This window comes from Pleurodeles waltl, chromosome 3_1 (genome assembly GCF_031143425.1).
Source record: "Pleurodeles waltl isolate 20211129_DDA chromosome 3_1, aPleWal1.hap1.20221129, whole genome shotgun sequence".
NCBI lineage: Eukaryota > Metazoa > Chordata > Amphibia > Caudata > Salamandridae > Pleurodeles > Pleurodeles waltl.
The window spans coordinates 9,644,979-9,672,918 of NC_090440.1; the positions used below are offsets into that span (position 1 = coordinate 9,644,979).

At 51.9% G+C, this 27,940-nt stretch overlaps 1 protein-coding gene across 14 annotated transcripts in view; it reads right to left on the reverse strand.

The window, feature by feature from the left end:
* The window catches only part of MADD (MAP kinase activating death domain), a 639,440-nt gene that overhangs the window by 472,548 nt on the left and 138,952 nt on the right, over positions 1–27,940 (reverse strand). For 12 of the 14 annotated variants that reach the window (XM_069221639.1, XM_069221632.1, XM_069221641.1 and 9 more), the window contains 3 exons: positions 22,362–22,475; positions 21,912–21,992; positions 8,767–8,820 (listed from right to left, as the gene is read on the reverse strand). In XM_069221639.1, the coding sequence (XP_069077740.1) occupies positions 8,767–8,820; positions 21,912–21,992; positions 22,362–22,475 (249 nt within the window). The remainder of the gene's footprint in view (positions 1–8,766; positions 8,821–21,911; positions 21,993–22,361; positions 22,476–27,940) is intronic. The other 2 variants (XM_069221634.1, XM_069221633.1) reach the window with 1 other exon arrangement.

Below are 27,940 nucleotides of genomic sequence, written 5' to 3' on the forward strand. Positions count from 1 at the left end.
GAGGCTGGCATGGCACCCTGAGGGGAGTGCCATGTCGACTTACTCGTTTTGTCCGTGCTGAGTGAGAGGTCTCCAGGGTGGCATAAGACATGCTGCATCCCTTAGAGACCTTCCTTGGCATCAGGGCCCTTGGTACTAGAAGTACCAGTTACAAGGGACTTATCTGGATGCCAGGGTCTGCCAATTGTGGATACAAAAGTACAGGTTAGGGAAAGAACACTGGTGCTGGGGCCTGGTTAGCAGGCCTCAGCACACTTTCAATTGTAAACATAGCATCAGCAAAGGCAAAAAGTCAGGGGGCAACCATGCCAAGGAGGCATTTCCTTACACAACCCCCCCCCAAACGAAAGAGGATGAGACTAACCTTTCCCAAGAGAGTCTTCATTTTCTAAGTGGAAGAACCTGGAAAGGCCATCTGCATTGGCATGGGCAGTCCCAGGTCTGTGTTCCACTATAAAGTCCATTCCCTGTAGGGAGATGGACCACCTCAACAGTTTAGGATTTTCACCTTTCATTTGCATCAGCCATTTGAGAGGTCTGTGGTCAGTTTGAACTAGGAAGTGAGTCCCAAAGAGGTATGGTCTCAGCTTCTTCAGGGACCAAACCACAGCAAAGGCCTCCCTCTCAATGGCACTCCAACGCTGCTCCCTGGGGAGTAACCTCCTGCTAATGAAAGCAACAGGCTGGTCAAGGCCATCATCATTTGTTTGGGACAAAACTGCCCCTATCCCATGTTCAGAGGCATCAGTCTGCACAATGAACTGCTTAGAATAATCTGGAGCTTTGAGAACTGGTGCTGAGCACATTGCTTGTTTCAGGGTGTCAAAGGCCTGTTGGCAGTCCACAGTCCAGTTCACTTTCTTGGGCATTTTCTTGGAGGTGAGCTCAGTGAGGGCTGTCACAATGGATCCATATCCCTTCACAAACCTCCTGTAGTACCCAGTCAAGCCAAGGAATGCCCTGACTTGAGTCTGGGTTTTTGGAGCTACCCAGTCCAGAATGGTCTGGATCTTGGGTTGGAGTGGCTGAACTTGGCCTCCACCTACAAGGTGGCCCAAGTAAACCACAGTTCCCTGCCCTATCTGGCATTTGGATGCCTTGATAGAGAGGCCTGCAGATTGCAGAGCCTTCAAAACCTTCTTCAGGTGGACCAGGTGATCCTGCCAGGTGGAGCTAAAGACAGCAATATCATCAAGATAAGCTGTGCTAAAGGACTCCAAGCCAGCAAGGACTTGATTCACCAACCTTTGGAAGGTGGCAGGGGCATTCTTTAAACCAAAGGGCATAACAGTAAACTGATAATGCCCATCAGGTGTGGAGAATGCTGTCTTTTCTTTTGCTCCAGGCGCCATTTTTATTTGCCAGTACCCTGCTGTCAAGTCAAAGGTACTTAGAAATTTGGCAGCACCTAACTTATCAATGAGCTCATCAGCTCTTGGAATTGGATGGGCATCTGTCTTGGTGACAGAGTTGAGCCCTCTGTAGTCCACACAAAACCTCATCTCTTTCTTTCCATCTTTGGTGTGAGGTTTGGGGACTAAGACCACTGGGCTAGCCCAGGGGCTGTCAGAGCGCTCAATCACTCCCAATTCCAGCATCTTGTGGACTTCCATCTTGATGCTTTCCTTAACATGGTCAGACTGTCTGAAGATTTTGTTCTTGACAGGCATGCTGTCTCCTGTGTCCACATCATGGGTACACAGGTGTGTCTGACCAGGGGTTAGGGAGAAAAGCTCAGGAAACTGTTGTAGGACTCTCCTACAATCAGCCTGCTGTTGGCCAGAGAGGGTGTCTGAGTAGATCACTCCATCTACTGTGCCATCTTTTGGGTCTGATGACAGAAGATCAGGGAGAGGTTCACTCTCTGCCTCCTGATCCTCATCTGTTACCATTAACAGATTCACATCAGCCCTGTCATGGAAGAGCTTAAGGCGGTTCACATGGATCACCCTCTTGGGGCTCCTGCTTGTGCCCAGGTCCACCAGGTAGGTGACCTGACTCTTCCTCTCTAGCACTGGGTAAGGGCCACTCCATTTGTCCTGGAGTGCCCTGGGAGCCACAGGCTCCAGAACCCAGACTTTCTGCCCTGGTTGGAACTCAACCAGTGCAGCCTTTTGGTCATACCAAAACTTCTGGAGTTGTTGGCTGGCCTCAAGGTTTTTGGTTGCCTTTTCCATGTACTCTGCCATTCTAGAGCGAAGGCCAAGTACATAGTCCACTATGTCCTGTTTAGGCTCATGGAGAGGTCTCTCCCAGCCTTCTTTAACAAGGGCAAGTGGTCCCCTTACAGGATGACCAAACAGAAGTTCAAAGGGTGAGAACCCTACTCCCTTCTGTGGTACCTCCCTGTAAGCGAAAAGCAGACATGGCAGGAGGACATCCCATCTCCTTTTGAGTTTTTCTGGGAGCCCCATGATCATGCCCTTTAATGTCTTGTTGAATCTCTCAACTAAGCCATTAGTTTGTGGATGGTAAGGTGTAGTGAATTTATAAGTCACTCCACACTCATTCCACATGTGCTTTAGGTATGCTGACATGAAGTTGGTACCTCTGTCAGACACCACCTCCTTAGGGAAACCCACTCTGGTAAAGATACCAATGAGGGCCTTGGCTACTGCAGGGGCAGTAGTCGACCTAAGGGGAATAGCTTCAGGATACCTGGTAGCATGATCCACTACTACCAGGATATACATATTTCCTGAGGCTGTGGGAGGTTCCAGTGGACCAACTATGTCCACACCCACTCTTTCAAAGGGCACCCCCACCACAGGAAGTGGAATGAGGGGGGCCTTTGGATGCCCACCTGTCTTACCACTGGCTTGACAGGTGGGGCAGGAGAGGCAAAACTCCTTAACCATGTTGGACATATTGGGCCAGTAGAAGTGGTTGACTAACCTCTCCCACGTCTTGGTTTGTCCCAAATGTCCAGCAAGGGGAATGTCATGGGCCAATGTTAGGATGAACTCTCTGAACAGCTGAGGCACTACCACTCTCCTAGTGGCACCAGGTTTGGGGTCTCTGGCCTCAGTGTACAGGAGCCCATCTTCCCAATAGACCCTATGTGTTCCATTTTTCTTGCCTTTGGACTCTTCAGCAGCTTGCTGCCTAAGGCCTTCAAGAGAGGGACAGGTTTCTTGTCCCTTACACAGCTCCTCCCTTGAGGGTCCCCCTGGGCCTAAGAGCTCAACCTGATAAGGTTCAAGCTCCAAAGGCTCAGTTCCCTCAGAGGGCAGAACTTCTTCCTGAGAAGAGAGGTTCCCTTTCTTTTGCTGTGTTGCAGTTGGTTTCCCAACTGACTTTCCTGTTCTCTTGGTAGGCTGGGCCATTTTTCCAGACTCCAGCTCTACTTTTTCACCCTGTGCCTTGCATTGTGCTCTTGTTTTCACACACACCAGTTCAGGGATACCCAGCATTGCTGCATGGGTTTTTAGCTCTACCTCAGCCCATGCTGAGGACTCCAGGTCATTTCCAAGCAGACAGTCCACTGGGATATTTGAGGAGACCACCACCTGCTTCAGGCCATTGACCCCTCCCCATTCTAAAGTAACCATTGCCATGGGATGTACTTTTCTCTGATTGTCAGCGTTGGTGACTGTGTAAGTTTTTCCAGTCAGGTATTGGCCAGGGGAAACCAGTTTCTCTGTCACCATGGTGACACTGGCACCTGTATCCCTCAGGCCCTCTATTCTAGTCCCATTAATTAAGAGTTGCTGTCTGTATTTTTGCATGTTAGGCGGCCAGACAGCTAGTGTGGCTAAATCCACCCCACCCTCAGAAACTAGAGTAGCTTCAGTGTGGACCCTGATTTGCTCTGGGCACACTGTTGATCCCACTTGGAGACTAGCCATACCAGTGTTACCTGGATGGGAGTTTGGAGTGGAACCTTTCTTGGGACAGGCCTTGTCTCCAGTTTGGTGTCCATGCTGTTTACAGCTATGACACCAGGCCTTTTTGGGATCAAAGTTTTTACCCTTGTACCCATTGTTTTGTGAAGAGGCTCTGGGCCCACCCTCCTGTGCAGGTTTTTGGGGGCCTGTGGAAGACTCTTTACTATTTTTAGTTTTGGTTGTCTCATCACCCTTCTGCTGGGGAGTCTTCGTGACCCCTTTCTTTTGGTCACCCCCTGTTGAAGTCTTGGACACCCTTGTCTTGACCCAATGGTCCGCCTTCTTTCCCAATTCTTGGGGAGAAATTGGTCCTAGGTCTACCAGATGCTGATGCAGTTTATCATTGAAACAATTACTTAACAGGTGTTCTTTCACAAATAAATTGTACAGCCCATCATAATTACTTACACCACTGCCTTGAATCCAACCATCTAGTGTTTTCACTGAGTAGTCAACAAAGTCAACCCAGGTCTGGCTCGAGGATTTTTGAGCCCCCCTGAACCTAATCCTGTACTCCTCAGTGGAGAATCCAAAGCCCTCAATCAGGGTACCCTTCATGAGGTCATAAGATTCTGCATCTTGTCCAGAGAGTGTGAGGAGTCTATCCCTACACTTTCCTGTGAACATTTCCCAAAGGAGAGCACCCCAGTGAGATCTGTTCACTTTTCTGGTTACACAAGCCCTCTCAAAAGCTGTGAACCATTTGGTGATGTCATCACCATCTTCATATTTAGTTACAATCCCTTTGGGGATTTTCAACATGTCAGGAGAATCTCTGACCCTATTTATGTTGCTGCCACCATTGATGGGTCCTAGGCCCATCTCTTGTCTTTCCCTCTCTATGGCTAGGATCTGTCTTTCCAAAGCCAATCTTTTGGCCATCCTGGCTAACTGGATGTCCTCTTCACTGGGGCTATCCTCAGTGATTTCAGAGGTGTTGGTCTCTCCTGTGAGGGAACCAGCATCTCTGACTATTATTTTAGGAGTCAGGGTTTGAGGGACCCTGTTCTCCCTAGATAGGACTGGTAGGGGGGAATTGTCCTCCAAGTCACTATCCTCTTCCTCTGAGTTGCCACCCTCAGAGGGGTTGGCCTTTTCAAACTCTGCCAAAAGCTCCTGGAGCTGTATTTTGGTAGGTTTGGGGCCCATTGTTATTTTCTTTATTTTACAGAGTGACCTTAGCTCCCTCATCTTAAGATGGAGGTAAGGTGTGGTGTCGAGTTCCACCACAGTCACATCTGTGCTAGACATTATGCTTCTAAAAGTTGGAATACTTTTTAAGAAACTAAAACTGGTTCTAGAATCTAATTCAAACTTTTAACAAACTTTTAAACTCTAAAAGAAATGCTAAACAGGATCTAACACAAGGCCCTAGCAGGTCTTTTATGAATTTAGAAAACTTTTCAAATTGCAAAAATCAATTTCTAATGACAATTTTGGAATTTGTCGTGTGATCAGGTATTGGCTGAGTAGTCCAGCAAATGCAAAGTCTTGTACCCCACCGCTGATCCACCAATGTAGGAAGTTGGCTCTGTATGTGCTATTTCAAAGTAAGGAATAGCATGCACAGAGTCCAAGGGTTCCCCTTAGAGGTAAAATAGTGGTAAAAATAGATAATACTAATGCTCTATTTTGTGGTAGTGTGGTCGAGCAGTAGGCTTATCCAAGGAGTAGTGTTAAGCATTTGTTGTACATACACATAGACAATAAATGAGGTACACACACTCAGAGACAAATCCAGCCAATAGGTTTTTGTATAGAAAAATATCTTTTCTTAGTTTATTTTAAGAACCACAGGTTCAAATTCTACATGTAATAGCTCATTCGAAAGGTATTGCAGGTAAGTACTTTAGGAACTTCAAATCATCAAAATTGCATGTATACTTTTCAAGTTATTCACAAATAGCTGTTTTAAAAGTGGACACTTAGTGCAATTTTCACAGTTCCTAGGGGAGGTAAGTATTTGTTAGTTTTACCAGGTAAGTAAGACACTTACAGGGTTCAGTTCTTGGTCCAAGGTAGCCCACCGTTGGGGGTTCAGAGCAACCCCAAAGTCACCACACCAGCAGCTCAGGGCCGGTCAGGTGCAGAGTTCAAAGTGGTGCCCAAAACACATAGGCTAGAATGGAGAGAAGGGGGGTGCCCCGGTTCCGGTCTGCTTGCAGGTAAGTACCCGCGTCTTCGGAGGGCAGACCAGGGGGGTTTTGTAGGGCACCGGGGGGGACACAAGTCCACACAGAAATTTCACCCTCAGCAGCGCGGGGGCGGCCGGGTGCAGTGTAGAAACAAGCGTCGGGTTTGTAATGGAAGTCAATGGGAGATCTAGGGATCTCTTCAGCGCTGCAGGCAGGCAAGGGGGGGGTTCCTCGGGGAAACCTCCACTTGGGCAAGGGAGAGGGACTCCTGGGGGTCACTCCTCCAGTGAAAGTCCGGTCCTTCAGGTCCTGGGGGCTGCGGGTGCAGGGTCTCTCCCAGGTGTCGGGACTTAGGATTCAAAGAGTCGCGGTCAGGGGAAGCCTCGGGATTCCCTCTGCAGGCGGCGCTGTGGGGGCTCAGGGGGGACAGGTTTTTGTACTCACAGTCTTAGAGTAGTCCTGGGGTCCCTCCTGAGGTGTTGGATCGCCACCAGCCGAGTCGGGGTCGCCGGGTGCAGTGTTGCAAGTCTCACGCCTTTTGCGGGGAGCTTGCAGGGTTCTTTAAAGCTGCTGGAAACAAAGTTGCAGCCTTTCTTGGAGCAGGTCCGCTGTCCTCGGGAGTTTCTTGTCTTTTCGAAGCAGGGGCAGTCCTCAGAGGATGTCGAGGTCGCTGGTCCCTTTGGAAGGCGTCGCTGGAGCAGGATCTTTGGAAGGCAGGAGACAGGCCGGTGAGTTTCTGGAGCCAAGGCAGTTGTCGTCTTCTGGTCTTCCTCTGCAGGGGTTTTTCAGCTAGGCAGTCCTTCTTCTTGTAGTTGCAGGAATCTAATTTTCTAGGGTTCAGGGTAGCCCTTAAATACTAAATTTAAGGGCGTGTTTAGGTCTGGGGGGTTAGTAGCCAATGGCTACTAGCCCTGAGGGTGGGTACACCCTCTTTGTGCCTCCTCCCAAGGGGAGGGGGTCACAATCCTAACCCTATTGGGGGAATCCTCCATCTGCAAGATGGAGGATTTCTAAAAGTCAGAGTCACCTCAGCTCAGGACACCTTAGGGGCTGTCCTGACTGGCCAGTGACTCCTCCTTGTTGCTTTCTTTGTTCCCTCCAGCCTTGCCGCCAAAAGTGGGGGCCGTGGCCGGAGGGGGCGGGCAACTCCACTAAGCTGGAGTGCCCTGCTGGGCTGTGACAAAGGGGTGAGCCTTTGAGGCTCACCGCCAGGTGTCACAGCTCCTGCCTGGGGGAGGTGTTAGCATCTCCACCCAGTGCAGGCTTTGTTACTGGCCTCAGAGTGACAAAGGCACTCTCCCCATGGGGCCAGCAACATGTCTCTGGTGTGGCAGGCTGCTGGAACTAGTCAGCCTACACAGACAGTCGGTTAAGTTTCAGGGGGCACCTCTAAGGTGCCCTCTGTGGTGTATTTTACAATAAAATGTACACTGGCATCAGTGTGCATTTATTGTGCTGAGAAGTTTGATACCAAACTTCCCAGTTTTCAGTGTAGCCATTATGGTGCTGTGGAGTTCGTGTTTGACAGACTCCCAGACCATATACTCTTATGGCTACCCTGCACTTACAATGTCTAAGGTTTTGTTTAGACACTGTAGGGGTACCATGCTCATGCACTGGTACCCTCACCTAGGGTATAGTGCACCCTGCCTTAGGGCTGTAAGGCCTGCTAGAGGGGTGTCTTACCTATACTGCATAGGCAGTGAGAGGCTGGCATGGCACCCTGAGGGGAGTGCCATGTCGACTTACTCGTTTTGTCCTCACTAGCACACACAAGCTGGCAAGCAGTGTGTCTGTGCTGAGTGAGAGGTCTCCAGGGTGGCATAAGACATGCTGCATCCCTTAGAGACCTTCCTTGGCATCAGGGCCCTTGGTACTAGAAGTACCAGTTACAAGGGACTTATCTGGATGCCAGGGTCTGCCAATTGTGGATACAAAAGTACAGGTTAGGGAAAGAACACTGGTGCTGGGGCCTGGTTAGCAGGCCTCAGCACACTTTCAATTGTAAACATAGCATCAGCAAAGGCAAAAAGTCAGGGGGCAACCATGCCAAGGAGGCATTTCCTTACACACACACACACAAATCAAGCTAAAATAAAAATACTAAGGGTTGGCTTTACAAGTGGGTGACAAGAGGGTACTCACTACACTAAAACCTGAAGTATCGCACCTCACCCCACCCCACCTCCATGCTCTACCGTCCCATTGTTGGAAACATTTCCACTGTACCCCTGGGACATGAGGGAATTGCCAGGACAGACATTTTAACCACAGGTGGATGGTGCAGTTTATGTGGGATCTCTACATGTGGCACGTCATCCTCTACCAGTGTGGCAGCTGCTGCATTTGCCACACAATTAGCTAGACAGTCCAGACCACAACCTAAGTCTGCCACTAAGCAACAGTTAATACACACCAATAATATTAATAGTACACTAGGAAAAATGGACCCAGTGTGCTATGCACATACAACGCACTGAGGATGAGATACACTCCAGTGTTCATCAACGTATATTCTAACACTGTGCAGAATAAATAGTAAAATAACAGAATGTGATTGTGAGGTTTACTCCAAAGTACCCAGAGACTGAACACAGTCTATTAAAATTCTAAAGCCAGATTGCCCGTCCCAGTGCCCCATCCTCCCTTGCAAACACCCATGCAAGTGACAACTAGAACAGCCAATTGAAAAGAAGCAAAAAGTAAATAATAACTGAGCAAATAAATTAGAAAAATAAATAAACCTGATTGTCGGATGCGAGCAGCTGCTGGGTGATGGCAGTCATACTGACCAGACACTGGAGGGAAGATGGAGATCACATGACAACACCAGCGGCAACCAGCGAGACAAGGAGCACACGAGCACAGAGAGACAGATGGAGGGGGGGGGACACCCAGGACAAATGAAAAACAAAACACAATCACGTTAGTAGCTGAAACAACATCACTTCTCTTTAAAACTGTGCCCACTGAAGATCTTCGAGGCTTTGTGGAATGAGCTGAGGCTTTCACAATGCAGCCCCACTGCATTATGTACATTCAGCCTATTCCATCACCCCCCAGCAGCGGTGCGCTGTATACACCAAAGCCATATTGTGATGCTCCAGCTTCTTGTAGAGTCTGCAGCTCACCTGCAAGCACAGTGCATAGGGCCACTAGGCTGTGTACATGCAAGCAATAACCTGACCTCCTGCCCTCTGCACTCTGTAATATCACTTGTAAGCACTCTGCCACCAAGCTGTGTATTTTGAAACCATAACTGCATCCTCCAACGCATCATGTATGTCTGCCCGATGGCCACATCCTACGGCAAAACCAGACTGCGTACACTGAAGCCATAGACTGATACTCCAGCTCACTGCAGTGTGCATGTCTGAATGTTAACCAGATCCCACATACCACTATAGCCTGTGTGCACCGAGGCCACAACCTGATCCTCCAGCTCCCTGCACTGTGTACATGTAACATGAAACCAGATCCCACAGCGACACAGGGCTGCGAACACTGAAGCCTTGACCTGACCCCCAGCTCCCTGCGCTGTGTACATGTGACCTGTAACCAGATCCCACAGCGACACAGGGCTGCGTACACTGAAGCCGTAACCTGATCCCCCAGCTCCCTGCACTGTGTACATGTGAGCTGTAACCAGATCCCACAGCGACACAGGGCTGCGTACACTGAAGCCTTGACCTGATCCCCAGCTCCCTGCACTGTGTACATGTGACATGAAACCAGATCCCAAAGCGACACAGGGCTGCGTACACTGAAGCCTTGACCTGACCCCCAGCTCCCTGCGCTGTGTACATGTGAGCTGTAACCAGATCCCACAGCGACACAGGGCTGCGTACACTGGAGCCGTAACCTGATCCCCAGCTCCCTGCACTGTGTACCTGTGACAAGTAACCAGATCCCACAGCGACACAGGGCTGCGTACACTGGAGCCGTAAGCTGATCCCCAGCTCCCTGCACTGCGTACCTGTGACCTGTAACCAGATCCCACAGCGACACAGGGCTGCGTACACTGGAGCCGTAACCTGATCCTCCAGCTCCCTGCACTGTGTACCTGTGACCTGTAACCAGATCCCACAGCGGCACAGGGCTGCGTACACTGGAGCCGTAACCTGATCCCCAGCTCCCTGCGCTGTGTACATGTGAAGTGTAACCAGATCCCACAGCGACACAGGGCTGCGTACACTGGAGCCGTAACCTGATCCTCCAGCTCCCTGCGCTGTGTACATGTGACCTGTAACCAGATCCCACAGCGACACAGGGCTGCGTACACTGGAGCCGTAACCTGATCCTCAGCTCCCTGCACGGTGTACATGTGACCTGTAACCAGATCCCACAGAGACACAGGGCTGCGTACACTGGAGCCGTAACCTGTTCCTCTGGCTCCCTGCACGGTGTACATGTGAGCTGTAACCAGATCCCACAGCGACACAGGGCTGTGTACACTGGAGCCGTAACCTGATCCCCAGCTCCCTGCAGTGCGTACCCGTGACCTGTAACCAGATCCCACAGCGACACAGGGCTGCGTACACTGGAGCCGTAACCTGATCCCCAGCTCCCTGCAGTGCGTACCTGTGACCTGTAACCAGATCCCACAGCGACACAGGGCTGCGTACACTGGAGCCGTAACCTGATCCCCAGCTCCCTGCAGTGCGTACCTGTGACCTGTAACCAGATCCCACAGCGACACAGGGCTGCGTACACTGGAGCCGTAACCTGATCCCCAGCTCCCTGCAGTGCGTACCTGTGACCTGTAACCAGATCCCACAGCGACACAGGGCTGCGTACACTGGAGCCGTAACCTGATCCCCAGCTCCCTGCAGTGCGTACCTGTGACCTGTAACCAGATCCCACAGCGACACAGGGCTGCGTACACTGGAGCCGTAACCTGATCCCCAGCTCCCTGCAGTGCGTACCTGTGACCTGTAACCAGATCCCACAGCGACACAGGGCTGCGTACACTGGAGCCGTAACCTGATCCCCAGCTCCCTGCAGTGCGTACCTGTGACCTGTAACCAGATCCCACAGCGACACAGGGCTGCGTACACTGGAGCCGTAACCTGATCCCCAGCTCCCTGCACTGTGTACATGTGACCTGTAACCAGATCCCACAGCGACACAGGGCTGCGTAAACTGGAGCCGTAACCTGACCCCCATCTCCCTGCACTGTGTACATGTGACCTGTAACCAGATCCCACAGCGACACAGGGCTGCGTACACTGGAGCCGTAACCTGATCCTCAGCTCCCTGCACGGTGTACATGTGACCTGTAACCAGATCCCACAGAGACACAGGGCTGCGTACACTGAAGCCGTAACCTGATCCCCCAGCTCCCTGCACTGTGTACATGTGAGCTGTAACCAGATCCCACAGCGACACAGGGCTGCGTACACTGGAGCCGTAACCTGATCCCCAGCTCCCTGCACTGTGTACATGTGAGCTGTAACCAGATCCCACAGCGACACAGGGCTGCGTACACTGGAGCCGTAACCTGATCCTCCAGCTCCCTGCACGGTGTACATGTGACCTGTACCCAGATCCCACAGCGACACAGGGCTGCGTACACTGAAGCCTTGACCTGACCCCCAGCTCCCAGCGCTGTGTACCTGTGACCTGTAACCAGCTCCCACAGCGACACAGGGCTGCGTACACTGGAGCCGTAACCTGATACTCCAGATCCCTGCGCTGTGTACATGTGACCTGTAACCAGATCCCACAGCGACACAGGGCTGCGTACACTGGAGCCGTAACCTGATCCCCCAGCTCCCTGCGCTGTGTACATGTGAGCTGTAACCAGATCCCACAGCGACACAGGGCTGCGTACACTGAAGCCGTAACCTGATCCCCCAGCTCCCTGCGCTGTGTACATGTGAGCTGTAACCAGATCCCACAGCGACACAGGGCTGCGTACACTGAAGCCTTGACCTGATCCCCCAGCTCCCTGCGCTGTGTACATGTGAGCTGTAACCAGATCCCACAGCGACACAGGGCTGCGTACACTGAAGCCTTGACCTGATCCCCCAGCTCCCTGCGCTGTGTACATGTGAGCTGTAACCAGATCCCACAGCGACACAGGGCTGCGTACACTGGAGCCGTAACCTGATCCTCCAGCTCCCTGCGCTGTGTACATGTGAGCTGTAACCAGATCCCACAGAGACACAGGGCTGCGTACACTGGAGCCGTAACCTGATCCTCCAGCTCCCTGCGCTGTGTACATGTGAGCTGTAACCAGATCCCACAGAGACACAGGGCTGCGTACACTGGAGCCTTGACCTGACCCCCAGCTCCCTGCGCTGTGTACATGTGAGCTGTAACCAGATCCCACAGCGACACAGGGCTGCGTACACTGGAGCCGTAACCTGATCCTCCAGCTCCCTGCACTGTGTACATGTGAGCTGTAACCAGATCCCACAGAGACACAGGGCTGCGTACACTGGAGCCGTAACCTGATCCTCCAGCTCCCTGCATGGTGTACATGTGACCTGTAACCAGATCCCACAGCGACACAGGGCTGCGTACACTGAAGCCTTGACCTGACCCCCAGCTCCCTGCGCTGTGTACATGTGACCTGTAACCAGATCCCACAGCGACACAGGGCTGCGTACACTGGAGCCGTAACCTGACCCCCAGCTCCCTGCGCTGTGTACATGTGACCTGTAACCAGATCCCACTCCCTGCACTGCGTACATGTGACCTGTAACCAGATCCCACAGCGACACAGGGCTGCGTACACTGGAGCCGTAACCTGATCCCCAGCTCCCTGCGCTGTGTACATGTGACCTGTAACCAGATCCCACAGCGACACAGGGCTGCGTACACTGGAGCCGTAACCTGATCCCCAGCTCCCTGCGCTGTGTACATGTGAGCTGTAACCAGATCCCACAGCGAAACAGGACTGCGTACACTGAAGCCGTAACCTGACCCCCAGCTCCCTGCGCTGTGTACATGTGACCTGTACCCAGATCCCACAGAGACACAGCTGCGTACACTGGAGCTGTAACCTGATCCCCAGCTCCCTGCGCTGCGTACCTGTGACCTGTAACCAGATCCCACAGCGACACAGGGCTGCGTACACTGAAGCCGTAACCTGATCATCAGCTCCCTGCGCTGTGTACCTGTGACCTGTAACCAGATCCCACAGCGACACAGGGCTGCGTACACTGAAGCCTTGACCTGACCCCCAGCTCCCTGCGCTGTGTACATGTGACCTGTAACCAGATCCCACAGCGGCACAGGGCTGCGTACACTGGAGCCGTAACCTGATACTCCAGATCCCTGCGCTGTGTACATGTGAGCTGTAACCAGATCCCACAGTGGCACAGGGCTGCGTACACTGGAGCCGTAACCTGATCCCCCAGCTCCCTGTGCCGTGTACATGTGAGCTGTAACCAGATCCCACAGCGGCACAGGGCTGCGTACACTGGAGCCGTAACCTGATCCCCCAGCTCCCTGCGCGGTGTACATGTGAGCTGTAACCAGATCCCACAGCGGCACAGGGCTGCGTACACTGGAGCCGTAACCTGATCCCCCAGCTCCCTGCGCTGTGTACATGTGAGCTGTAACCAGATCCCACAGCGGCACAGGGCTGCGTACACTGGAGCCGTAACCTGATCCCCCAGCTCCCTGCACGGTGTACATGTGACCTGTAACCAGATCCCACAGCGGCACAGGGCTGCGTACACTGGAGCCGTAACCTGATCCCCCAGCTCCCTGCACGGTGTACATGTGACCTGTAACCAGATCCCACAGCGGCACAGGGCTGCGTACACTGGAGCCGTAACCTGATCCCCAGCTCCCTGCAGTGCGTACCTGTGACCTGTAACCAGATCCCACAGCGACACAGGGCTGCGTACACTGAAGCCTTGACCTAACCCCCAGCTCCCTGCGCTGTGTACATGTGACCTGTAACCAGATCCCACAGCGACACAGGGCTGCGTACACTGGAGCCGTAACCTGATCCCCCAGCTCCCTGCACTCTGTACATGTGACAAGTAACCAGATCCCACAGCGACACACGGCTGCGTACACTGGAGCCGTAACCTGATCCCCAGCTCCCTGCTCTGTGTACATGTGACAAGTAACCAGATCCCACAGCGACACAGGGCTGTGTACACTGAAGCCGTAACCTGTTCCTCTGGCTCCCTGCACTGTGTACATGTGACAAGTAACCAGATCCCACAGCGACACAGGACTGCGTACACTGAAGCCGTAACATGATCCCCCAGCTCCCTGCACTGTGTACATGTGACCTGAAACCAGATCCCACAGCGGCACAGGGCTGCGTACACTGAAGCCGTAACCTGATCCTCCAGCTCCCTGCACTGTGTACATGTGAGCTGTAACCAGATCCCACAGCGACACAGGGCTGCGTACACTGGAGCCGTAACCTGATCCCCAGCTCCCTGCGCTGTGTACATGTGACCTGTAACCAGATCCCACAGCGACACAGGGCTGCGTACACTGAAGCCTTGACCTGACCCCCAGCTCCCAGCACTGTGTACATGTGAGCTGTAATCAGATCCCACAGCGACACAGGGCTGTGTACACTGGAGCCGTAACCTGATCCCCCAGCTCCCTGCGCTGTGTACATGTGACCTGTAACAAGATCCCACAGCGACACAGGGCTGCATACACTGAAGCCTTGACCTGACCCTCAGCTCCCTGCGCTGTGTACAGGTGAGCTGTAACCAGCTCCCACAGCGACACAGGGCTGCGTACACTGAAGCCTTGACCTGACCCCCAGCTCCCTGCACTGTGTACATGTGAGCTGTAACCAGATCCCACAGCGACACAGGGCTGCGTACACTGGAGCCGTAACCTGATCCCCAGCTCCCTGCACTGTGTACATGTGACCTGTAACCAGATCCCACAGCGACACAGGGCTGCGTACACTGGAGCCATAACCTGATCCCCAGCTCCCTGCACTGTGTACATGTGACCTGTAACCAGATCCCACAGCGACACAGGGCTGCGTACACTGGAGCCGTAACCTGATCCCCCAGCTCCCTGCACTGCGTACATGTGACCTGTAACCAGATCCCACAGCGACACAGGGCTGCGTACACTGGAGCCGTAACCTGATCCCCAGCTCCCTGCACTGTGTACATGTGAGCTGTAACCAGATCCCACAGCGACACAGGGCTGCGTACACTGGAGCCGTAACCTGATCCCCCAGCTCCCTGCACTGCGTACATGTGACCTGTAACCAGATCCCACAGCGACACAGGGCTGCGTACACTGGAGCCGTAACCTGATCCCCAGCTCCCTGCACTGTGTACATGTGAGCTGTAACCAGATCCCACAGCGACACAGGGCTGCGTACACTGAAGCCTTGACCTGACCCCCAGCTCCCAGCACTGTGTACATGTGAGCTGTAATCAGATCCCACAGCGACACAGGGCTGTGTACACTGGAGCCGTAACCTGATCCCCCAGCTCCCTGCGCTGTGTACATGTGACCTGTAACAAGATCCCACAGCGACACAGGGCTGCATACACTGAAGCCTTGACCTGACCCTCAGCTCCCTGCGCTGTGTACAGGTGAGCTGTAACCAGCTCCCACAGCGACACAGGGCTGCGTACACTGAAGCCTTGACCTGACCCCCAGCTCCCTGCACTGTGTACATGTGAGCTGTAACCAGATCCCACAGCGACACAGGGCTGCGTACACTGGAGCCGTAACCTGACCCCCAGCTCCCTGCACTGTGTACATGTGACCTGTAACCAGATCCCACAGCGACACAGGGCTGCGTACACTGGAGCCGTAACCTGATCCCCCAGCTCCCTGCACTGCGTACATGTGACCTGTAACCAGATCCCACAGCGACACAGGGCTGCGTACACTGGAGCCGTAACCTGATCCCCAGCTCCCTGCACTGCGTACATGTGAGCTGTACCCAGATCTCACAGCGACACAGGGCTGCGTACACTGGAGCCGTAACCTGATCCCCAGCTCCCTGCACTGCGTACATGTGAGCTGTACCCAGATCTCACAGCGACACAGGGCTGCGTACACTGGAGCCGTAACCTGATCCCCAGCTCCCTGCACTGCGTACATGTGAGCTGTACCCAGATCTCACAGCGACACAGGGCTGCGTACACTGGAGCCGTAACCTGATCCCCCAGCTCCCTGCACTGCGTACATGTGACCTGTACCCAGATCCCACAGCGACACAGGGCTGCGTACACTGGAGCCGTAACCTGATCCCCCAGCTCCCTGCACTGCGTACATGTGACCTGTACCCAGATCCCACAGCGACACAGGGCTACGTACACTGGAGCCGTAACCTGATACTCCAGCTCCCTGCACTGTGTACATGTGACCTGTAACCAGATCCCACAGCGACACAGGGCTGCGTACACTGGAGCCGTAACCTGATCCCCAGCTCCCTGCAGTGCGTACCTGTGACCAGTAACCAGATCCCACAGCGACACAGGGCTGCGTACACTGAAGCCTTGACCTGACCCCCAGCTCCCTGCGCTGTGTACATGTGACCTGTAACCAGATCACACAGCGACACAGGGCTGCGTACACTGGAGCCGTAACCTGATCCCCCAGCTCCCTGCACTGTGTACATGTGACAAGTAACCAGATCCCACAGCGACACAGGGCTGTGTACACTGAAGCCGTAACCTGTTCCTCTGGCTCCCTGCACTCTGGACATGTGACAAGTAACCAGATCCCACAGCGACACACGGCTGCGTACACTGGAGCCGTAACCTGATCCCCAGCTCCCTGCACTGTGTACATGTGACAAGTAACCAGATCCCACAGCGACACAGGGCTGTGTACACTGAAGCCGTAACCTGTTCCTCTGGCTCCCTGCACTGTGTACATGTGACAAGTAACCAGATCCCACAGCGACACAGGACTGCGTACACTGAAGCCGTAACATGATCCCCCAGCTCCCTGCACTGTGTACATGTGACCTGAAACCAGATCCCACAGCGGCACAGGGCTGCGTACACTGAAGCCGTAACCTGATCCTCCAGCTCCCTGCACTGTGTACATGTGAGCTGTAACCAGATCCCACAGCGACACAGGGCTGCGTACACTGGAGCTGTAACCTGATCCCCAGCTCCCTGCGCTGTGTACATGTGACCTGTAACCAGATCCCACAGCGACACAGGGCTGCGTACACTGAAGCCTTGACCTGACCCCCAGCTCCCAGCACTGTGTACATGTGAGCTGTAACCAGATCCCACAGCGACACAGGGCTGTGTACACTGGAGCCATAACCTGATCCCCCAGCTCCCTGCGCTGTGTACATGTGACCTGTAACAAGATCCCACAGCGACACAGGGCTGCATACACTGAAGCCTTGACCTGACCCTCCGCTCCCTGCGCTGTGTACATGTGAGCTGTAACCAGCTCCCACAGCGACACAGGGCTGCGTACACTGAAGCCTTGACCTGACCCCCAGCTCCCAGCACTGTGTACATGTGAGCTGTAACCAGATCCCACAGCGACACAGGGCTGTGTACACTGGAGCCGTAACCTGATCCCCAGCTCCCTGCACTGTGTACATGTGACCTGTAACCAGATCCCACAGCGACACAGGGCTGCGTACACTGGAGCCGTAACCTGATCCCCCAGCTCCCTGCACTGCGTACATGTGACCTGTAACCAGATCCCACAGCGACACAGGGCTGCGTACACTGGAGCCGTAACCTGATCCCCAGCTCCCTGCACTGTGTACATGTGAGCTGTAACCAGATCCCACAGAGACACAGGGCTGCGTACACTGGAGCCGTAACCTGATCCTCCAGCTCCCTGCACGGTGTACATGTGAGCTGTAACCAGATCCCACAGCGACACAGGGCTGCGTACACTGAAGCCTTGACCTGACCCCCAGCTCCCTGCACTGTGTACATGTGAGCTGTAACCAGATCCCACAGCGACACAGGGCTGTGTACACTGGAGCCGTAACCTGATCCTCCAGCTCCCTGCACTGCGTACATGTGACCTGTAACCAGATCCCACAGCGACACAGGGCTGCGTACACTGGAGCCGTAACCTGATCCTCCAGCTCCCTGCACGGTGTACATGTGAGCTGTAACCAGATCCCACAGCGACACAGGGCTGTGTACACTGAAGCCGTAACCTGTTCCTCTGGCTCCCTGCACTGTGTACATGTGACAAGTAACCAGATCCCACAGCGACACAGGGCTGTGTATACAGAAGCCATAATCTGATCCTCTGAGTCCCTGTACCTTTGCCTGCTGTTTGTTTCCTCGTATTTCTCACACATCATCCCAAGGTTGCCTTGTTTTGTCATTGTCACTTTAGCTCTTATGTTACCAGCTTCATCCTTGTTTAGCTTATATTTCTGTCCCGGACCTGCCACCCTGCCCCACTGGGCAAACCAGCACCTGGTGCCTGCTCACCCCACCTCCTTCCTCAGGGGACCTTAAAATGGTGGCTGCAGTGCGGACTAACCCACTGAGGGTCACTCTCTGGACCTGCCTGGTTCACTTTGCACTGCTCCTATCTTGGCTTACCTGTGTTATTACCTTATATTGTCGGAGCCTCGGTCCTCTGACCAAGGAAGTTCTGGCCCTTTCAACCTTTTGTGCATCAGATTTCCCATTACTTTGCTGTTTGTTTGTTTCCTTGTATTTCTCCCCTCGCGGCTGCCTGGCCTTTTTTTAATCATTTGTTTCACTACTGTAATTTTAGCTTGTCAATTCGCCAGTTTTACTATAATCTTTTATCCTCAACTCTAACCCACTCGCACTAAGGATAACCCCTCAAATGTAGGGGCTGCTGTCAGCTGCAACAGATGAAAATTCAAAATTCTCTTACTGCTTGAGTCCCTGTTTCATTCCACTCCTGTACTCTGAAGGCCTGGCTCACCGCCACACACCCAAGGCTGCTGCACACACAGGTCTTTGTCTCTAAATCAAAGCCTGTTCAATTCTCAAACATCAAAAGGAGTTATCGGACCTGCTACACTCCCCTTCTACAGACATTCTACCACAGAGACATGGCTCCTCAAACGCAGACAGCCCTTCAGCCTTATCCTCAGGGTATAAAATCTCCAGACAAGAGAGACCCCGTAAACCTGGTGGCGAGCTCTGGTCATCTACCAAAATAATTGTAACCTTCCCACTCTCAAATCAGTCTCTGTAGACAGGTTAGATTTATCACCTTGAAACCTCTCACTGAAAAGTCCCTCCCTCTCTGCGGAACCCTTTCTTACAAACCTCCTGGACCTAAAAAAGGATTCCTTAACTCTTAACTTGCTGACCTGCAGGCACATTCATCCTAGGTGACTCAAACTGTTAACTAAACTTGGCCATGGTCCCACACTACCACCTACTCCTGGACGACCTGGCCACTCTTGGACTCCAGCACCTAGTCACTGGTCCTAGCTACTAAGCGGGACACACCCTACACCCCAATTTCTTTAAAATCTCTAGCCTCTCTTCTGCCCTTTTGCCCACTGATCTGGTCAGACCACTTGCTACTCACCTCTATCCAACAGTCTCTCTGCCCCTTCCGGCGAGCTCCTCAGGCAATCAAACCATCATCTCCAGATCCTGGAAACTTACTTGTCCTTCCAAACTCACTGAACCACTTACTACCACCCCTCCGTCGCCACGTCACTGAACATCAATATATCAGTTAACACCTTAAATGAATGGATTTCTAACATACTTGATTACACTGCCCCCTTAGACAACTTTCTTGGCCTCGTGTAAAATTCCCTCTACAAGCTGGTACTCTGGCAATCTCAGAGAAGTGAGGCATGGGTGAAAGGTGTTGGAACAAGCCTGTAGGCCCCCTTGTACACTCACAAAGAGGCTTTAGATCATCCTGTATGCGGATGGGGCGCATTACTTAATCTCTCTGCCTGCACCTCCATGGCTGCGCATCTGAAAGCCCTGCACTGGCTGCCCATTGAGAAACAACGGTCCGTTCCCTTCTATCTCTGCAAAAGACTATTTTTGTGCAACGCTCTGCTCATCTGCCACTCGTTTAGCATACATCCCTTGCAGCAGACGATCCAGAACCGGAAGCCATTCCTTTCCCACTTGGCCACCAACAAGTAGAACTGTCTTCCTACAGCTATCTGCCTGAACAACTCCTAAACCTGCTTCAACAAACCCCTCAAGCCCACTGACTGGCAGCTTTCGACTTTGCTCCTCCTACGCACTAAGATAAAGGTATGGGAGATACAGCACCCTACAAATAAAAATAACCTAACATGCTTTGATGACATCCAATAAATTCCTTATCCTGCAGGAAACCAGGCTGTCCAACCCGCACCTTATCCATCAGTGTCCCCCGAAACACAATCTCATGGTCAACCACGGCCAAGCTCCGGACCACTATCCCACAGCCTCTTTCACCAGCACCTGAGGCTCTGCAAATTTAAACCACATCCCGATCCTCTGCCAGTCACAAGCTATGTACAGTCAACCCCTAATCGTGCAGATTTAACCCATAACCTCGTTCTCTAGGGTACGCTGCCTGTATACAGCAAAGCTAACTTTATTCTCCAGTACTCCGGGAGATGCATATGTCCAAACAGCGCACCAGTTTACTAGCACCAATGGGTGGTGTACATTCAACCCGTAGCCTCCAGCAAAACCATGAGGTTTATATACAATGTGTATCTAGACCTCCACCGACCGCGTGGCAGTGTAGGTTCAACTAAAAACCTCACACTCAAGCACAATTACTCTGTGTGCATCAATCATCTAGCCTCATCCCAAGGACCTCTAAGCTCTGCACATTCAACGTATAATTAGATCCTCCAGAAACCACAAACTGGGTCAATTCAACCCACAACTTGACCCTCTAGCAATCCTGAGAAGAGCAAAATATAACAGAACCTTATCCTCCAGTACCTTTAGGTCAAAGTACTTCCAACTGGTAACCCCAATGTCCATCTCGTCTGGGCTGTGTACATGTAACCCATGGGCTCCTTCTCCTCATACTGTGCAAATGCAACCCATGAAATCATCGGTCAGAATGTCATGGCGGTGTTAGTGCAATCCTTACTCTCTTCCTCATCCACTAATGGGAAGCGTTTACATCCAACCTGTAACTTCTTCCACCAGCAGCACAGGCCGTAACTGGTGACTTTAAGCCTCCACCTGGGGCGTGTACATCTAAGGCACGATCTCACCCTCCAACAGGTCCAATCCTTAACCTCAACGTCCAGCACCAGTGAACTGTGTGAATATCCTGCAGCACCGCTGACTGTGGACATCTAAACTTCTGCTCATCCTCCAGTATCCCACGGCAGTGTAAGTTCCACCATAACTTTTGCCTCCAACATCAGAAATTTGTGCATGTTCAACTTGTTCTCTGAATGAGACCTAGCCCATTCTTGACAATTAGCAATTAAGAAAATCTAGGTTTGAAAAGGTTACATGTAAATAGAAAATGTAACATCAGGAAAACAAAGCCAGTACTATTGTCAGGGGGGAGATAAGGATTTTACATCTTTACAGTTTACATCTTTACATTCTACTCAACCAAAACCCCCTGTGCCGAGAACAAGAAAGTAAGAGAAGACAAGGGGTGTCTTCAGGGGTTCACATCGGTCAACTCTGTTCCCTCCGAGGCAACAACAAAGGCCACCAGAGGCAGTGATTAAACGTGTACTGGCTGCAAATGAAGATACTCACAATACGCTCCACCAAGCAGAGCCTGATAAATAATTATCTTATCAATTATTAAGGGGATTAGGAGCACTGAAATGAGGACAATCTACGACTATGAATCTGGTTTAGAAGACTACGCTACAGTTGTAACCTGCACCCATGCTAAGGGGTCTCAGGAGGACAGCAGCATTAGCCGTTGGCCTCTGAGGCTCTGTGGGCTTACTCAAGACCAGAATGGTCCCCTCCTCATCTACTGCGTTTACCTGCTTTAGATGCTTCTTCAGCTCCTGGGACTCTGGCTCTGGTAATGTTGGAAGCAGCTCAGCGTTGGTTGGTGCGATCACCTGTACAGAAAAGGTGCGTTTTGAGTATTCCCCATCGGTGACAGTCAAGGTACCGACTGGTTCACACTACTGGTGACGTAAAGTTTGTTGCAAGGATGAGAGAGCCGGCTTTGGAGAAATGGACTGCAGGCCCACACAGTAAAATGGGGAAGTTGCAGGGAGACAGTGTTTAACAGAAATGAAAACAGGAATTAATGTTAAAAGGATAAGTGATGAGGAAAATCAGTGAGAAGAGTTATGGAGCAGAGGAGGTGGGAACACAGGAATCAAGGGGCCACAGGAGAGCAGAGAAGCAGGGGCAGCTGCAGAGGAGAAGGGCTTGTTGTGGACGACAGAAGAGGTGAAGACATAAGACTGCAAATTTCTTACCCTGTTGCTGTCCAAATCCACCAGCCACACATCGTCTGGCATCCTGAAATCAGACTTGTACAGGAAGAAGCTTGCAGGTACGCCGATTATGTACGGCGTAGGTGCCAAGAGCAACTGGAAGCGAAAAATACAGTTAGAGGGAACAACACTTGGCAGGGCTACGATCGAAGTAAGTGTTTCACACGAAGACCTATTCCCATGCAACATAAATGTTCAGTAATACGACTTTTCAGCTACTCTGTCGCTTCCTCTTAGAAGAGAGGAAGAGGATGTCGAGCCCTCTTTTTTAAAAGGGGGAGTCCGGACCGTGGCAAGGTCTTAAATTTAATCTTTGCACTTTCTTCTACCAAAATAATAAAGACATTTTCCTCAGTGCATACTAATCTGTCCCATGGTGACTGTTAGCTCTTTGCCCTTATTTGTTATTAGGGGACGCTGTCACTCGATGAAATTCACTTACAGATGCGACTGACATGTAGGTTAAGCTCCTAGATATACAATTAGTCACTTTATTGGCTACAATTCATGTACTTCAATGCACCTGCCCTGAACTTTTTGTCACTGTTGAGGTATTTAATGCCTTAGATCAGACGATGAGAGTCTTTGTTATTTCAATATGCAACTTCTGATTTTAAAGTTATTTGTTACTTGAGACCTGATTTAGGGACGGTACGGTGTCTCAATAGGATGTTTCAGACTTTAGGGTATTCCTACTAGATGTGTATCCTTGAAATAAATAAAATACATTTTTGAAAATCATTCTGAGTGTGTCCTTGAGCTTAGCGTCCATCCAAACGCACAGGAGGACGTAACAGTTAACACTTAGTGTGGTACAAATACAATGAGCAACTCCGAGCCAACAGCAAACTACAAATGTACAAAAACAGTCAAAAGTCTTACTAAAAGGGAAGACTTCAACTGGTGCCTCTGAAAGAGAGACAGTGTAGGTGTCTCCCAACATTTATGTTTAGTTCATAGTTTATTATTCAAGGGATTCTCCCTGTACCATACTCTTACCAGCCAAACTGATGTATGCCCGATTGCAAGTCATCTGGCAGTACTCGGCATGACAAACAATAGTGGAAATGTACAAACACACCCAATTCATACTCCTAATACACACCTACAGTACAAGTTACTTACTTTTGGTAACTATATATCTGGTAGAGGCATATTCTAGTTGCAGAATCCTTACCTTAGAGTTTCCCCCAGACTGATCCGGAGAATTTTTCTTAGAGCAGTACCCCTGCGCGCTACTCTGTGGGCGTCATTGGCATCATGGTCGCTGTGATGACGTCATGGTCATATAGGCGCCACCCCGGTGCGTCGACATGAGTTCTTTTAACAACTTTCCACGCCAGTAGCGCAGCGCCATGAAGAACACTGAGAATGGTGTGCCAAAACTACGGCCCTTAGAGGGACGAACCAGTCCCTAGAAATCAGTCCGCAGTGAGGGGAGGACGGGCGGGTTGGTAAGGAATCTGCAACTAGAATATGTCTCTACCAGATATATTGTTACCGAAGGTAAGTAACTTGTACTTCTGACAGAGATGGTGGTGGGCTGCGAACTAAGATCACACCAAAAGTCCTGCAGGACTGAGCAGCCAAAATAGCCGTCCCTGTGGACTCGGCTTCCAGGCAGTAATCCTGGGCAAACGTATGTAAGGACTCCCACGTTGCGGCCTGGCAGATATCCAGGACTGGAACTCCGCGTGCTAACCATGTGGTAGCAGCAGTTGCTCTGGTTGAATGAGCGCGCAAACCCTCGGGGGGGTTGCTTTTTTCACCAAAGCGTAGCACATCTTGATGCAAAGCACTACCCATCGCGAGATGGTCCTCTTCTGCACCGCCTTCCGTTTCTTCGCACCCACATATCCCACAAAGAGTTGATCGTCCACCCGGAAATCTTTGGTACAATCTAGATATAACACCAACGCTCTTTTGTATCGAGACAGTGGAGTCTCTACTCCTCATGAGAGGGATGTGGGGGTGTGTATAGTGTACTTAAGGTAATAGATTGGCCTAAGTGAAAAGGGCGTTACCACTCTGGTCCTTCGCACCAGGGCTACCTTTCTTCCCACTTTGTCAGGATGCACTGCTAGGAATGGTGGTTTAGAATAAAGAGACTGAAGCTCACTCACTCTGCGAGCAGAGGTGATGGCAATCAAAAAAGCTGTTTTAAGGGTCAAGTGCCGTAGAGGACAGCTGTGGAGAGGCTCAAAAGGGGCACACATGAGGTATGGGAGGACCAAATTCAAATCCCACTGTGGCATTAGGAACAGAACAGGAGGGAACATATGTGTGAGGCCTTTAAGAAACCTCCCAACAATGGGAGATTTGAAAAGAGAAGGTTGGTCTGGTAGCCTTAAGAAGGCAGAGATGGCAGACAAATATTCCTTGAGGGTGCCCAGAGCAGAGCCCTGCTGGGCAAGAGGGAATAAAGAGGAGAACCTCTGAGAGAGGTGCAGAGATGGGATCAACAGACTTGTTGATACACCATGCAACAAATTTATTCCAATGACAGGCGTATACCGTTTTGGTGGAGGGACACATGGCTGCCAAGATGACATTACACAAGTGGAAGGTCAAAAGCCATCAACTGTCGCCGCTCAATCTCCACGCAAGGAGGCAGGGACTGGACAGGTTCGGGTGGATAACAGTCCCCTGCTGCTGCAACAGAAAATCTTCTTAAAGGGGAAGTCTGATCGGAGGATTGATGGCCATGGTCAGTAGCTCGGGATACCAGACTCTTCGTGCCCAGTTCGGAGCCACCAAGATTACTTGGGCCCGGTCTTGCCTGATCTTCTTCAGAACCCTGGGCAGAAGTGGTATTGGCGGGAAGGCGGACAGGAGGCCTGAGTTCCACTCTTGACGAAAAGCGTCGCAGAGCAAGAGCCACCTTGGAAACTCCAATGTGCAAAACAGCTGACATTGAGCGTTCTCTGCGGAGGCAAATAGATCTAACCAAGGCTCTCCCCACTGCTGAAAGAGACCTTGCGTCACCTTCAGATGGAGACGCCATTTGTGACTGACTATGCATCGACGGCTGAGTTCATCTGCTCTGACGTTCAGAGAGCCCGAAAGATGTTGAACCACCAGGGAAACGCCCTGGAGTTCCAGCTATGTCCAGAGGCGAACTTCCGCTTGACAAAGGGTCCACAAACCCACTCCACCCTGCTTGTTGCAATACCACTTGAAGGTGGTGTTGTCAGTGAACACCTGCACCACTTTCCCTTTGAGAGAGGGAAGGAATGCTTTCAATGCAAGTTGGATGTCCGGAGCTTCAAAAGGATGATGGGGAGTCCGAACTCCACCAGAGACCAGAGGCCTCTGATCTCCTCCTCTCCCATGTGGCCGCCTCTTCCAAGGAGTGATGCATCTGTCACTACTGTGAGATGTGGTTGGGGAAGGGAGAGATCTGCCGTTGTCCCAATCTGGATTAGGCAACCAGCACTGCAGGTCTTTCATAGTTCCCTCCGAGATCTGAACCATGTCGGAGAGATTCCCCTGATGCTGCACCCACTGGAACTTCAGGTCCCACTGCTGAGCTCACATGTGCCATCTGGCATGTTGGACCAGCAGGATGCAGGAGGCCATGAGGCCCAGCAGCCTCAGAGTCATTCTCACCGAAATCTAGGATAGAGGGTGAAACATCAAATCATAGCCTGAATATCCTGGACTCGCTTTTTGGGAGGAAAAGCCCGAAACTGCACTGTGTCCAGAACAGCTCAGATGAAAGGGAGTGTCTGAGAGGGAGTCAGGTGTGACTTCAGCATGTTGATAGTGAACCCCAGTGAATGCAGGAGGTTCGCTATAGTCTGGAAGTGGGAGACTATTTTCTGGGGTGTGTCTGCCTTCAACAGCCAGTCGTTGAGGTAGGGGAAGACTGGGACCCCAAACCTGCGCAGATGATTTGCAACCACTACCATCACTTTCATGAACACCCGAGGGGCACTGGTTAGGCCAAAGGGGAGCACAGTGAACTGAAAGTGCTAGTGACCTACCATGAATCGAAGGTAATATCTGTGGACCCGCAGGACTGGAGTATAGAACTAGGCGTCCTGCAAGTCCAAAGCAACAATCCAGTCTCCAGGGTTCAGGGCAGAAAGGGCCTGAGCCAGGGTTAATATCTTGAACTTCTCCTTCTTGAGGAAGACATTGAGGGACTTGAGGTCTAGGACAGGACGAAGACCCTTGTCCTTTATGAGCACCAGAAAGGTAGCAGAAATAGCAACCACAACCTACTTCTGGCGCAGGGACCCTCTCTATGGCTTCCTTGGCCAGGAGAGCCTTGACTTCCTCGTGGAGAAGTGCCAAATGATCCTCCGACAGATGATCGAATGACAGTGGCATGGCTCGGACGATCTGTAAAACCCACCGTCCGTGGTAATGTATTCCCAGTGGGACAGGTGATAGGGAATCCTGCTGACCAACTGGTCCCAGATGTCCCAGGGGACTAGGAAGGTTTAGAGGCAGAGGTGGGGGTGGACTGGGCGGCCCACCGACTCCCTGATCAACAAGGTCCTTGGATCACACGTCCACGCAGGGGCAGTTCAGCATGTGCGGGTCGGTAGCCCTGTGGAAATGGAGGAAGTTGGGCGTAGCCACGAAAGGAGAGAGAGGCCGTCTGAGGGGGTGAGGAGCAGCAGCGAAGCAAAGGGACCGAGCCGTAGCCCGGGAATCCTTAAAGAGCTCGAGCGCGGAGTCAAAGGGCATGTCCATCAAAGATTGCTGGACATTCCCCGAAAAGCCGGACGTCCTCAACCAGGCATGGAGTCCCAATGCCACAGTTGATGCAACTTATCTGCCCAGTGAGTCGGTCGTATCCAGTCCACAACATAGCATGAAATTGGCTACATCTCACCCATCTGTCATGGCTTGGGAGTGAACATTACGAGCCTCTTCCGGAACTTGAGGCAGCACTTGCACAACCGTATCACAGAGAGTATGGGAACAGTAGCCCAAAAGACATGCGGTGTATACGGACCGCAGCGCTAGACTGGCAGAGGAAAACATCTTCTTTCATAAACTTTCCAGTCTTTTTCATTCCCTGTCCGGGTGAGCAGTAGTGAATGCGCCAGAGGATGATGAAGCCTGAATGACCAGGCTCTCAGGGGTAGGGTGTTGGGTAAGGAAATTTGGGTCATTCGGCGCAGGACGATGGCGGTGGGCAATCATCCCATTCACAGGAGCCCCTGTGCTGGGTTTGGGCCAGGTCCCCGGTAGGACATCCGTAAGTGCTTGGTTGAAGGGAAGAAGGGGTTCCGAGTTGGAGGCCCCAGGTTGAAGCACTTTAGTCAGGAGGTTAGGCCTGACCTCCACAGAAGGAAGCTCGAGGTTCAAAACCTCAGCAGCCTTTCTCGCCACTATAGAATATGACGATCCCTCCTTCGTTAGCCACACTACGGTATGCCAGTATCAGGGGAGGTGTCCAACCCACTAGCATCACCCAAATCCTGTACCCAGACCAGTTCAGGCTCAAGCTGGTTTTCTAAAGGGTCCAGCGACCCCTCTACACTATCCCCGTATCCATACCCATAGTAATAGGGTTCAGGATCAACCCTGGGCACAGCAAAGCC